Source organism: Sitophilus oryzae, unplaced genomic scaffold (assembly GCF_002938485.1).
Source record: "Sitophilus oryzae breed Bouriz unplaced genomic scaffold, Soryzae_2.0 scaffold_1442_pilon_pilon, whole genome shotgun sequence".
NCBI lineage: Eukaryota > Metazoa > Arthropoda > Insecta > Coleoptera > Curculionidae > Sitophilus > Sitophilus oryzae.
In genome coordinates, this window is record NW_022146107.1 from 136,783 (window position 1) to 149,974 (window position 13,192).

The 13,192-nt window shown below is 30.3% G+C and overlaps 1 protein-coding gene and 1 long non-coding RNA gene across 6 annotated transcripts in view; both read left to right on the forward strand.

Annotated features, from left to right (window-relative positions):
* LOC115877001 overlaps window positions 1–13,192 on the forward strand; it is a 67,921-nt gene that overhangs the window by 36,956 nt on the left and 17,773 nt on the right. Inside the window, exon 1 of one of the 2 annotated variants that reach the window (XR_004049257.1) lies at window positions 8,737–8,890. The exons of the other annotated variant lie outside the window; for it this stretch is intronic. This is a non-coding gene — a long non-coding RNA (uncharacterized LOC115877001). Of the gene's footprint in view, window positions 1–8,736; window positions 8,891–13,192 lie in introns of those variants that run through there. 2 annotated transcript variants of the gene reach the window in all.
* On the forward strand, window positions 11,375–13,176 carry LOC115876999. Of its 4 annotated transcripts, none has more exons than XM_030893053.1 (4): window positions 11,375–11,514; window positions 12,042–12,273; window positions 12,399–12,572; window positions 12,625–13,176. In XM_030893053.1, the coding sequence occupies exons 1-4, from the start codon at window positions 11,507–11,509 to the stop codon at window positions 13,084–13,086; spliced, it is 876 nt and encodes a 291-aa protein (XP_030748913.1). In that variant the 5' UTR covers window positions 11,375–11,506; the 3' UTR covers window positions 13,087–13,176. The 4 variants fall into 4 exon arrangements, with proteins under 4 accessions (XP_030748913.1, XP_030748915.1, XP_030748912.1 ...); XM_030893055.1 differs by lacking the exon at window positions 11,375–11,514 and adding an exon at window positions 11,592–11,895; XM_030893054.1 differs by lacking the exon at window positions 11,375–11,514 and adding an exon at window positions 11,694–11,736.

Sequence of the window (13,192 nt, forward strand, 5' to 3'; positions counted from 1 at the left end):
TTTTTCAAATAAGTCCAAAATAACGGATTTATTTTTACTTTGAAAATTTCGAAAAAACATGATTTTTTGCTAAAATTTTGAGAACCGCTGGATCTTTTCTGGATTTTTTTTCTTGTAAATTTAATCTAATACCTATGTTGCCATATTATCAAGAAATTATGTTTTTTAATTAAAAACTAAAAAAAAAAATCCAAAAAATTTCGAATTTTCAAAAAAAAATTTCGGGAAGAACACCTCATAGGCGTGTTCCTGGAGTCGAATTATGCTACCAGTTAAAATACTTGCACTTATTTCTGGGACACCCTGTATATACAGGTTTCAAAAAACATGTGCCATCTTTCCTCACATAAAAATAAGATTTATTTTCATATCAACATAGGTCCGATTCTAATTTGTTTCGTAGCTACAGGTAATATTTTTTCCATTTATTGTAATTTTCTTCCAAGTGCTTTTAGCGATTCGAATGAAATTTTGAGGGTAAAAGTTACTATTAATACGATATATTTTAACGCTAAAAAAGTGTCAACATATTCACCAGGGACGTGCATATGGGTTTTCTTTGGAATATCTTTCTAAAAAAAGCATGTACGCCACTGCCTTTTTTTCTCTTGTTAGCGCAATAGTGTAAGCCGTTTAATGCCGATTAAAAGTTGTCTCTTCATATTTTGTCCATTTCGCTTTTCATTTGATTCAAGTCTAATAGAAACCTTATTATAAAAAAATAATATCATTAATTTGCAAAAGTTTTAAAAAGTACATTTTGATTCCTCATCAAAAAATATGAAAAAAGTTATTATAAACATGGGTATGGAAATGCATAGTTTCAGAGTTACAGGGTGTTAAAACTTTTTAAAATATTTTTTTTGTAATAATTATCTTAAACATCATTATTTTTTTATTTGAAAATGCTGTATGTTGGTCATTAATAGTAATGATAACAAACAGTAATAATATTCAATAATAAGTTAGGTAAAATATATAATTTATTAATTTTATTTTTATTTTATTTTATTAATTGTAATAATAAAATTGCATTTATCTCATCAAGGAGGCCGAACTGGGCAAAATATCAAGAGATAACTTTTAATTGGCATTAAACGGTCTACATAATTTTGATATCAAATGAAAAAAGTCAGTGGCGCACATGTTTTTTTTTGAAAATATCCCAGTGATAACCCGTATGCACGTCCCTGATGCATTTATTAACACCTTTTTAGCATTAAAATATGTAACACCCTCAAAATTCCGTTCAAATCACTAAAAGTACTCGGAAGGAAATTATAATAAATCGAAAGATTATTAAGACTAACATCCTGTAGCTACGAAACAAAGCAGAATTGGAACTATGTTGGTATGAAAAATAAGTCTTATTTTTACGTGAGGAATTTCCCCACGATAGATGGCACAGATTTAAAAATAATAATAATAATATAAAAGTAAATTATACACCCTGTATAATTTTTGTTTTTCGATTAGGGGCAGATCATCAAAAGGGGGCCACACCCTACTAGATAAAAGTGACAAACTTTTAAAAATTCTATATTTCAACGGGGACTATAACAAAATATTAAGTGTGCTATACAAGGTGTCCCAGAAATAAGTGCAAATATTTTAACTGATAGTATAGTTCAACCCCAGAAACACGCCTATGAGGTTTTTTTCGCGAAAAAAAAATTTTGAAAATTTGAAATTTTTTGAAAAATTTTTTGGAATTTTTTTTTAGTTTTTAGTTAAAAACATAATTTCTTGGCAACATAGGTATTAGATTAAATTTACTAGAAAGAAAATTCAGAAAAGATCCAGTGGTTCTCAAATTTTTAGCAAAAAATATTTTTTTTTGGAAAATTTCAAAGTAAAATAACTCCGTTATTTTGGATTTATTTGAAAATCGATAAAGAGAAAATATGTTTCTTTTATCGAGATCTACCACTCCTTAAAATATTTGCACTTATTTCTGGGACACCCTATATATATTTTTGTAAAGGTAATTTTAAATTCTTTTCATTTAATTAAAAATATTCTCAGAGTGTCCCAAACAAAAAATTATTTTTTCTAGTGATAACTCGAAACTTATTATTAATTTTAAAAAATATACTTAAACCATTAAATTCTACGTAAAAAGGTGTTTTGGAAATGTTTTCATAATACATACAGAATAATACAACAATATGAAAAGTAATGTTTTTATTTTTACTTACTTACTGACGGCTACGACTGTCGCGACTGCTTCAACGTATCTGTACCCCAGAAGCAAACTATAGGGAACTTCTAGGGTACAGGCTCGGGTACAGGTATGGAGTTTGTATACTAATACCCCCTAATACTAAATCGTTGAACTCGTCTGTGATCGAGTCGCATCGGCTGCGTCTCGACTGCTAGGACCAGTTAAATCGCAGTCGCTGCGTAATTATGGCGCGTTTTTTACCAACAATAGAAGAAATAAACAATAGCCTTCCAATTACGAAGATGAAAATTATAAGAATTTTATTTCGTCCTGATTAGTCAACTTTTTATAATAATTGTTATCCTCGAACCATATATAGATGGGTATATTTCTATTTCTTTGGTTGAAATTTCAAAAATAATTTTTTTATAAAAATGAGAAATTTCAAAATTATTCGGGGTTTCTATTTTGCAGAAAAATAGTTATTTGTACTTATTCAGGCCTATGCTATATCATATACGAAACATAATAACTATAATTAACTTGTTTCACTGTCTGTTTCTATTTCTTTAATCGGTGCGTCTCGATTCTAGATCGAGACGACGCACCGGACTCGATGTGGCACCGAAAGCACACCTCAACTGCGATAGCGAAAAATCGTAGTCGGCGGCACAGAATATACTAACGAAAAAGAAGCCCAAGTTACTTGTAATAAATCGGTTCCATTTTCGTGTCGCCATCTCTCGTTGTAGAGGACGTTTATAGGATAGCCAAAGGGGTGCGGGGCCGGGGGGAACAGGCGGGAATTGTAAAATACACTTTTTTATTTTAATTATTTTTATTCGCTTATTATGCCAAACAATCACATAACATGTTTTAAAAATAAAATTACAAACGGAAACAAAAGGAATTAAATAATCTGAAAATCTACTAAGTTTATTGATAAAAAAGTTATTAATGCAAATTGATATATTAAGTATAACCTCTTTGGTATAACATTGTTAAACAAACATTAACAAGTCATAACATATCAGATCATAGAACTAAAAAAAGTACTATTACATAAAAGCAGGTGATACAATACTTCAAAATTAATTTTAACATAATATCAAAACCGAAAAATCAAACTGCAAACACAACCACACTTATCACAACAGAAATTAACACACACTTCAGGGCTGTCTAAGAAAGACTGATCGTTCTGATTGGTCCTGGTCGTAGCTCACGTCGTATTGTCTGTAAGGAAAATCCCTGTACAAACATTTTTCCATTACTTTGACGATCAGCGCCAACAGCCGTCGTGAATCGAAAATTTTTGCTGGATTTTGAATATTTAACTCACATGGCCCTGGTCGGCAGTGGCAGTTGTTTTAGCCCGATGGTACACTGGACGTTTTTGCGACTGTTATGTCGCAGAAACACTGGCGCAGACGCTCTGTGTAGCTTATTTAAGGTCGATGCCGGTGCCGCGCGTTTCTGCGGCAACCACAAAAACGCGCAGTGTATAACCGGGATTAGTCGCACCAGTAAAAAAGTATGTATTATCATTTTTTCTGATAGAATCTACAAATTTTGCATCACTGATAATTTTTACCGTATCGAAATCTAACATTTCTCTAAATCTATTAATTTTAATATATAATATCATATCGAGGGTCACAAGGCAGGATTTCGTATTAATTATAAAACAATTTTTGCGATATTTTCACAAAAATAATTCAAAATATTTCATTTGATAATAAAGCATTGATATCTCGGCTCTATAAGATAATAATTCGTTTAAAAAAAAATATAATAATTTAATGTAAAATTGGGTATGTTTTGGGGATTTCCTGGAAAATCGTATCAAAAATGATACGAGTTACTGCACTGTGACCTTCGATATACAAAAAAGTTACCGAATTGTACGTAGAATCTAATTATAAAATAAAAATAGGGTATTCTCATTAAAAATATATGTTATATCCGAACAACAATCACAAATCCAAACATTTTTTGATATACCCTGTATACTCTACAGTAATTTTAAAATGTGCTTCTTAACCTTCCTTATAACTTTTCTGTTTAACATTTTGTTCTAAAAAGCGTTAAAAAAAACAAAACCAAAACATTTTTTATATACCTTGTAGTCGATAGCTTTTCATTATATATTATACTGCAGTTATTATGAATTAATTTAGCATCATTAACCATAAAACAAAAATCTATCTGGATGTATGTGAAATTTTCGAGAAAATTTTCTTTTATCCGATCATTATGACTCGTTTTATATATATTTTGTTAAAGAAGAATTATGCTGCAAGTTTTTTTACATTAAATTGAAAAAAAATATATATATACAGGGTCCGGCAATAGTGCGTCGGGCATCTGTAGCTCCTAAAATAAAAAACTTGGGAATTTTGTTTAAGTGCAAACCTAAAGTATGAACTAGGATGTATTTCAGGAAAATATTTTAACTTCTATAGGGTGGCTCAAAAAAGTGTGAGTGGATCGGGATGATTTTTTTTTAAATGGAACACTCTGTATATTATTGCATTTTTGGCTGTCTTTCAGATCACTTTACAAAATTTACAATAAAAATTATATATATTTCAGCCTTTCTTAAAAAAAATATTAATAATACAAGAACTGTCCTGAAATGAAAACTATATTAGATATTTACTTTAGATGGTCTGTACTTACTTTCCTATAAATATGGAAATCGTAAATCATATAGGATGTTCAAAATTCTACGCCAAACTTTCTAAAATATAAAATAATTTTTCTTTGTTTTTTTAAATGGAACACCCTGTATATTATTTTTTGAATAGATGGAGAATTAAAAAATGAACATTTATTGCATTTAGACTATTTCAAAATTTTTAACGGTTTCGCAGATATTCCCGGTTTTGTATTTCATATGGCGTTTTCCACAGGAAATTTTTATCAAAGCCACCCAATGATTTTTTCCTCGTATTTTACCTCTATGTATTTTACCATTGAAAGCGCCATATGAAATAATACTGCGTGTATCCGGAAAACTATTCAAAATTTTGAAATACCTTAAATACAAAAAATGTTCATTTTTTAATTATCCATCAAATAAAAAAATAATATACAGGGTGTTCCATTTAAATAAACCAAGAAAAATTATTTTATATTTTTGAAAGTTTGGCATAAAATATTAAACATCCTGTATGATTTACGATTACCATATTTATAACAAAGTAAGAACAGCCCATCTAAAGTAAATATCTAATATAGTTTTGATTTCAGAACAGTTCTTGTATTTATAATATTTTTTTTAAGAAGTGTTGAAAAATATATATTTTTGATTTATTTTTTAATATCTCTGAAACTATCGAAATAGATTTACTCATATCTTAGGATTATGTAAAATGATCTCCAAAAAAGGAAGCCAAAAATGCAATAATACACAGGGTGTTCCATTTAAAAAAAGTCATCCAGATCCACTCACACTTTTTTGAGCCACCCTATAGAAGTTAAAATATTTTCCGGAAATACACCCTGGTACATACTTTAGGTCTGCACTTAAACAAAATTCTCAAGTTTTTTATTCTAGGAGCTACAGATGCCCGACGCACTATTGCCGGACCCTGTATATTTGCTTCAAAATTGACATGTTTTTAAACAAAACATCTCGGAATTTGCCGATTGACTTCTGAATTCCAAGAGACTGCCAATGACTGCCGCGACTGCCTAGCGACTGCCAGTGACTGCCGCGACTGCCTAGCGACTGCCAAGCGACTGCCGATCGACTGCCGAGCGACAGCCTATGACTGCCATGTAATTATAGGCAACTGCCGAAAGACTGCCAAAGACTGCCAGCGACTGCCAAGAAAATGTACATGTAATTCCAACAGTGAGACACCCCTCGCAAATGGGTAAAGTTAGTAAAAATTTATATAAAACTTGGTGACCTCTGGATTATACACATAAAAATTGGCACAAAGATAAAGCGAATTTATGAAATTTATACCCTTAGGGAGTAGAATAGGGAATGAAAGTTTGCTGTACGAAAATGCAATACTATAACATTATAAACCAGACAGTATAAAATTTTATACAAGGGCTTATTTAGTGACATCATAAAGAAATATATCTTCCTCAATTATCCTTCAAAGATTAAAAAATAACCTATAAAGAGAGTATTAGTGCTCTTAATAAATAAAAAAAGATGAAAAATAAAAAACATCTATGCTCACTAGCTCTCTATAAAGAAGTAAAAAATCATTTAAATCAATGCATGAACGATTCGAGGTGTAATGCGAACGTAGTCGCGGGAAAAAGCTAGTAATTTATTAAATTATTTTATTTAACTGATTAATTTTCATTGAAAAGGAATTTTTGTAATTCGCCACTATATTAGTTAAAAACTAAGAAACTCATATCAAATTTAAGTTTTGCGATTTTGACTTATACTTTTTACAAAATCTGAACACATTTTAAAAGAAAAAAAGTTTTTGATAATATTTGTGTAGATTGACTACAAGTTGTATAACAACGACCGGTCTACCTAGTGGTCTGCAGCATCGCCTTGTGGTGCAAACGTGGGCCTGTTAATCTGTGACGTGACGCACAACAGCCAAGAAAAACAGAAGCGTGGCTAAGAATTTAGTAATTTAAAAAAAAGTCTTTTAGATACAGTAGTAGGTATTAAAAGTTTTGTGGGGGGGGGGTTTAAATGGGGTTTGCCTTTAACAGTTAAAAAATTATATCGTAAAGTGTAACTTTCCGTAAGAATTCTTATCTGTCATCGATCATGATCTGTCATCATTTTTTTTTGCTTGTTTGTTTTACGGATAGGTGCGATCGCATAATTATTATTGATAATGTTTTATTTAATGTTAACATTACTACTTTTTCAGTAAATCTTTAAATCTGTGGTTTTTTAAAAAACTTAAAGTTCGTTATTTAAACATATGTATGTAATACACTCATATTAACACTAATCATATTTTTACGTTTTTATTCATCATTTTCAATGCCCCCCCCCCCTGTAAAGGACTGTGAATTTTTTCACTCAGTACTTTTATACAGGTATGGACGAAAAGTTGTTACTCTTCAAACCAGTTATACCAAAAATATGTAGGTGGCGCTCTCTACAAGCAGGAGTCACCACAGCAAAAAACACCCAGACACCAATTTCAAAAATCGCCATTAGATCAGAAATTATTTGGAAAACCCCGAAGTAAAAATTAAACTTCTACACCCTGTATCTCTGAAACGAAGCATTTTAGGACGTACCTACATTATACACATTTTATATACCGGGTGTTTCAAAAAACATGTGGCATCTCTCGTGGGGGGATTCCTTACGTAAAAATAATATTTATTATAATTTTCTTCCAAGTACTTTTAGCGTTTTGAATAAAAATTTGAGCGTAAAAGCGACTACTATATTACTATAAATGCGACTTTTAATGCTAAAAAAGTATGTACGTATTCACCAAGGACGTGCATGTGGGTTATCACTGTCAAGTGGCAACATTTCACTCTCTCCTACATTCTCTCTATGCACGGTAAACGAATTTCCGGAGAGTGAACAGTGGCACTTAAAAGCTTTTTAAAATTTTCTGGAAAATGTCATATAAAATTTTCAACATTTTTTTAGCAAAAAAAACTCATAGGTGTGTTTTTGGGGTTGAACTATACTACCAATTAAAATATTGCACTTATTTCTGGGACACTCTGAATAATTTCATAATAATATCAAATATTCTGCTGTAATTATCATAGACAAACAAGGGGCATTCTTTGTCGAATTTTTTTGATTCTGTATCTTTCTTATTATAAGTGGTAAAAAATTAGTTTCGGCCCCTAATACAGATTTTATTGACGCTAGTTTCTTTCAATATAATGTTAATATATTTGTGTTCTTAACTTGTTAAATAATGCCAAAAATACGGTAATAATTGACAATGCATTAATTAATATTTTTGTAATTTATAAATCTGATATTTATTAAGAAATATCTTGTTTAAACGTTTAAAATTAATATTTGGCGAAGTACCTATATTTAACTTATTTGATTTTGTTGTTTCTTATAAATTCTCAAATACCTTGGTTGAATTGCGACAGATAATCGCATGGAATTTATATTAGTAGCGAGCAGAAAGATCGATATTTTGTTATTCGATCTTTAGACTAGATTGGTTTAGACTTAATTTTGTGTTACCACACATTGATTAAATATATATATATATATATATATATATATATATATATATATATATATATATATATATATATATATATATATATATATATATATATATATATATATATATATATATATATATATATATATATATATATATATAGATACCTAAGTGTAATTTATTAAATAACATAGAATACTCGTTACATATTAATATTTCCACCTTTAGCTGCATTTGGTATTTACATTCCAGAGTATCGAACTTTTCCATTGCTCGATACATTTGCTCCTCTAAATTTGGTATCGATTTTATAGATAAAAAAGAAGTTCTGGTCAGTTTTTGTTGTACGTACATCCCATTCTTCTATAAGGTGTTAATAAATAGCACTTTGGTACTGTTGTGAATGTGTTTTTGCCTCTGGGGATATCACATCATTTTGATAAATTTTGTTTGATTCCCAAGTAAGTGTTCGACTAGTGTTTAGTATTTCAAATTAGCCGAATATTGAACATTATTGTGCAAACACGATCTTTTCCATTAATTTAGGATTACAACTGATTTTAAGGTAAGCAGTAAAATTCTCATGAGATTAGTTGGCCATCTCTGATCTCTTTTATATTTCAATTTCATCTGAATCGGTGATTGGATATTTTTGAAAATTTGTATTTTTTCATAAAGGTACCTGCTCCATGTGTCTAAATTATTTTCAGCATTACAGTGTTGCCGCTTCATACTAAAAGTAGTAGCATCTTTGTTATTTTAAATGGAATGCCCGGTGTATTATTATATTTTTTGAAACCACTTTCATATCTCAATTTTTTTTATTATACTCAGGGGCGGATACAGGAATTTATTTTAGTGGAGCCCAAATAAAAAGTAATGTAGAATATGCTTTTTAGAGCGTCACTTTTAAACCAAAAGCTTAATATTTAACCCAATTTATAGATTTTAGGGGGGACCTTGACCCCATGGGCCCCCCTCTCTATTCACCACTGATTATAATAACCTATACTAATCTCTAATAATTAGTTTCGAGATATAAAATAAAACATGTGTAAAATTGACAAAAACATGACCTTTGAATTGATAGAGACATGAATACTCATTGGTTAAATCATAAATTCTGCATATTAAAAGCTGAAATTTGGTTTATAGGTTAAGGAAAGTCGACATATTTGATCTGTCTAAATCAGGATTGGATATGAAACAGGGAGGTCAGAAAAAATAATTATTTCCGTTTGTTATAAAATCGTTCAAATCATTGTGATTTTAAAATCAAGCCTATGTATATTATTTAAAAAATCGAAACCCAAATAAAATTGCTTTTCAATGATATATCATGTTTCTATACCTATGCCTTCTGTGTTCTCCAGTAAAGCCCTTACATGATAATAATTCTATTATAAAAATGATTTCATATAAAGAAAATCGGTACCATGACAAATATTAAAACTTTATAAGTATTTAGAGTTTACGTGCGAAATTTCTAAAATTCTCATGATAACGAAATACTTGAAATGAAACTATAATAATAGAATTATTATTTTTAGTTAGCTCTACTTAAAAAACCGAAAGGTTTAGGTATATAGGAACATGATATATTGTTGAAAAACAAGTTTATTAGTCTTTTGATTTTTTTAATAATATACATAGGGGTGAATTTAAAATAACAAAGATTTGAGCAATTTTATAACAAACGGAAATATATAATATTTTTCTTTCTTATCTGTGTAATATCCAATCCGTTTATTTAGATAGGTTTTATTATATCCACTTTCGTTAACTTATAACCCAAATTTCAACTTTTAAAATGTTTAATTAATGATTTTACCAATACTTATTCAAAATCATAGTTTCTTTAGTTTAATAAATAAAGCGTATCGAATATACATGGTGGCGCACCTCATTCGCCTCGGTTGTTTATACGCTAACGGAAAGATGCAGAAACAAAATATTTTATGGGTATATGTAAGAAGGCAATGTGCATAATTTGAAATTATTTTGAAACGTACAGGGTATGCCAGAACTAAGATCTACACCAAAATTACATTTTTTTTTATGGAACACCCTGTATTTTACGCCATATTTTGATCCTTGTACACAAAATAAGGCATTTATTATAAGGATTTTTTTAAACATGTTTACAAGCTTTGGTTTTTGAGATATTTAAAAATATTTAAATATGCGCGCTGTATTAAAAAAGATGTCAATACCCTGTACATTGCTTTTCAGAATTAATTCTTGTGCTGACTTTTAAGCCAAAGAAATAAATATGCTGAAAAATTTGATTGCTTCGTTTAATTTACACATTGGTATCAAAAATTGCTGGTCTATTTTAAATATTTATTTTACACACACCCTGTATTTTTTAAAATAAATCGAAGCAGATTCAAATGCTCTTTCAAACTATATTCGGGTTTGCTATACCTATCTAGCTCAGATTTTGAATAAATGGCAATTTTTCAATAAAATGGCAACCAAGAGGACTGGTGTCGTCATGGAAAGTTTCTAATGACAGTTCGACCTATTTTTGAAATCGAAATTAGTTTATGGACTTTATTTAAATTTCTAGCAGTTTACTTTTATTTAATTTACCTACAATAATTTAATAAATAATAATTTGTTAAATATGTATTTATTTATCAAGAAAAACGAAGAACTAGTTCTTGGATTTATTTTCCGATGACTCGTAGATATATGGATTTTCTTTAAAAGAGCCAATTACGGCAAATTCATTTACTTCACTTCCAACGACAGATTTCTGCCTAATATTTTTTTTATAAATTACACTACCAGCTCTGTGAAATAGGACAAGTAGTTTTTCAAAGGAACGCTTATCAGAAATATTCCTATTTGGATATCTTTTGAGCATAAGCTCTTGAGGCCAAGAAGCCATTTTCCTTAAAAAATAAAATCACTAGAAACATATCCATTCGTTCCGTGAGAAGATACTGTTTTATTTTTCTGGATAAAATAAGGAATACAATAGAACCCCAATTATCCGAGTCGCAATTATCCGAGCTCCGGATTAACCGATCCAATCTAAAGACCCTGGAGTGGAACTCTATAAACCAAATAGCGATCGAGAATACGGTCGCTTGGCCGTTTGGCACTCTCTAATGCAATTCGGATGATTCCGGGCATAATACGAGAGACCCGAACGTACTAGAGATAAAGACAAATGAATAGGTGTTTCTTCCAAAGCGATAGTAGTTCTATTTCACTTCAACTTATTAAATCGTATATCGTGTTGCTTTGTCTACGTTTCATGGAATTTGACATTTGACTTCACAATTTGAATTACGATATTATATATTATTTGTATCTGTTTGTATTTACAATATATTTTTATAGTTATTTATTTTATAGTTTACCTTGAAGAAATTAAATTATTTTTATTGTTTAAATTGGGTGAGTAGGTACAATAGTATTGGATGTAATACAAGTAGTATCTTTTAAATCTTATGTGAAATTAAAATAGCATCATCTAAACATAACCTTTTTTTCAATTTTTTTACATTTGCATATTTTTCTTTTATTACGTTTTAACCAGTTTTAACATTTGAAGAGGTACATTACATAGGTTTTTCTTTTTTTTTGTATATATGTATTTATTTATATTATTAATTTTAATGTACTTCTTGTCTTGTTTTTTCAAAACAATTTATACCTACTTGGTTGTTAAAAATGCGATTTTGTGTTTTATGTACGTATAGAAGAATGTGCAGTGAAGTAAGCCCTTTAGCTGTGAGCTCTGAAAGAGCCTCAAGGACAAGTCCGGCGCAGTGGTCTGCTATGGTTGATTTTTTTCTTGACCATCCAGAGATGGTAACCCGGACATTTTCAGGGCTAGATGCCCGACAAAAATACAATGAATTGTGGAAGGAACTGGCAACCAGCCTTAATAGCATGGGCTATGGAGCAAAGACTCCAGACAAATGGATAGACGTAAGTGTAAACAGGGCAAAGTTTGCATGTTTAAATAGATCCCAGTTATTTAATATTAAATTAAAAAATATGTTTGCCTATTTGTTTTTTATTTAGAAATAAATTAATTAAATACATTGTTACAGGCCTTTACAAAATGGAAAAGTAAAGTTAAGGCAAAAGCTCAGGCAATACGATTGGGGTTAAAAAAGACTGGGGGAGGGGCTCCTCTTCCTCCACTAACTCCAATAGAGGAGAAACTAATGGGCATCTTAGGATGGACCATTGTGGTTGGAGACGGAACACCTGAATTAGGCCTTGTAAGTTATTTTGTTATTATGTAGTCCAACAAAAATATCATTGTATTTTTAGGAGAATGTTTCTATGCCATCAACATTGTCGTCTACTCCGAATATAGTCCAGGCTAGTAAAATTTTAACGATGCCACCATTGGTCCCTTTAACAAAAAGTGAAGCTACACCTGTTCATGTGCCACCATTGGTCCCGGTTGAAACTACACCTGTAGCAGTAGTTCAGTCTCCAGTACTGCCTCACACTAGCTCTCAATCAACATTAGAAGCCAACTTTTATGATCCCGATGATCAGACAATGACTGATTCGGTGAATCCAGCCCCCATAGACAATAGGGAGAACGTACAGAAGCGTACAGCAACAACCAGGAATTTGGCTAAAAAACGGAAGAGGGTAGGAACTGAAGTCACCCTGTCCAGCATGCATCAAGAGACACTCTCTGTGTTAAAAGAAATTAGTAAGAATATAGGAAGACTTGCCGACAAGCAAGGGTGTAATTGCAATTGTAATTGCTTAAAATAAGTTTTTTATTTATTTTTATTTTGGTTAGAAGAATTTTGCTTTTTTAATTTTAGTTATCAGAATCGATTTTTTTAAGTTTTATTTTGTTGATGGATTTTTTTTTTAA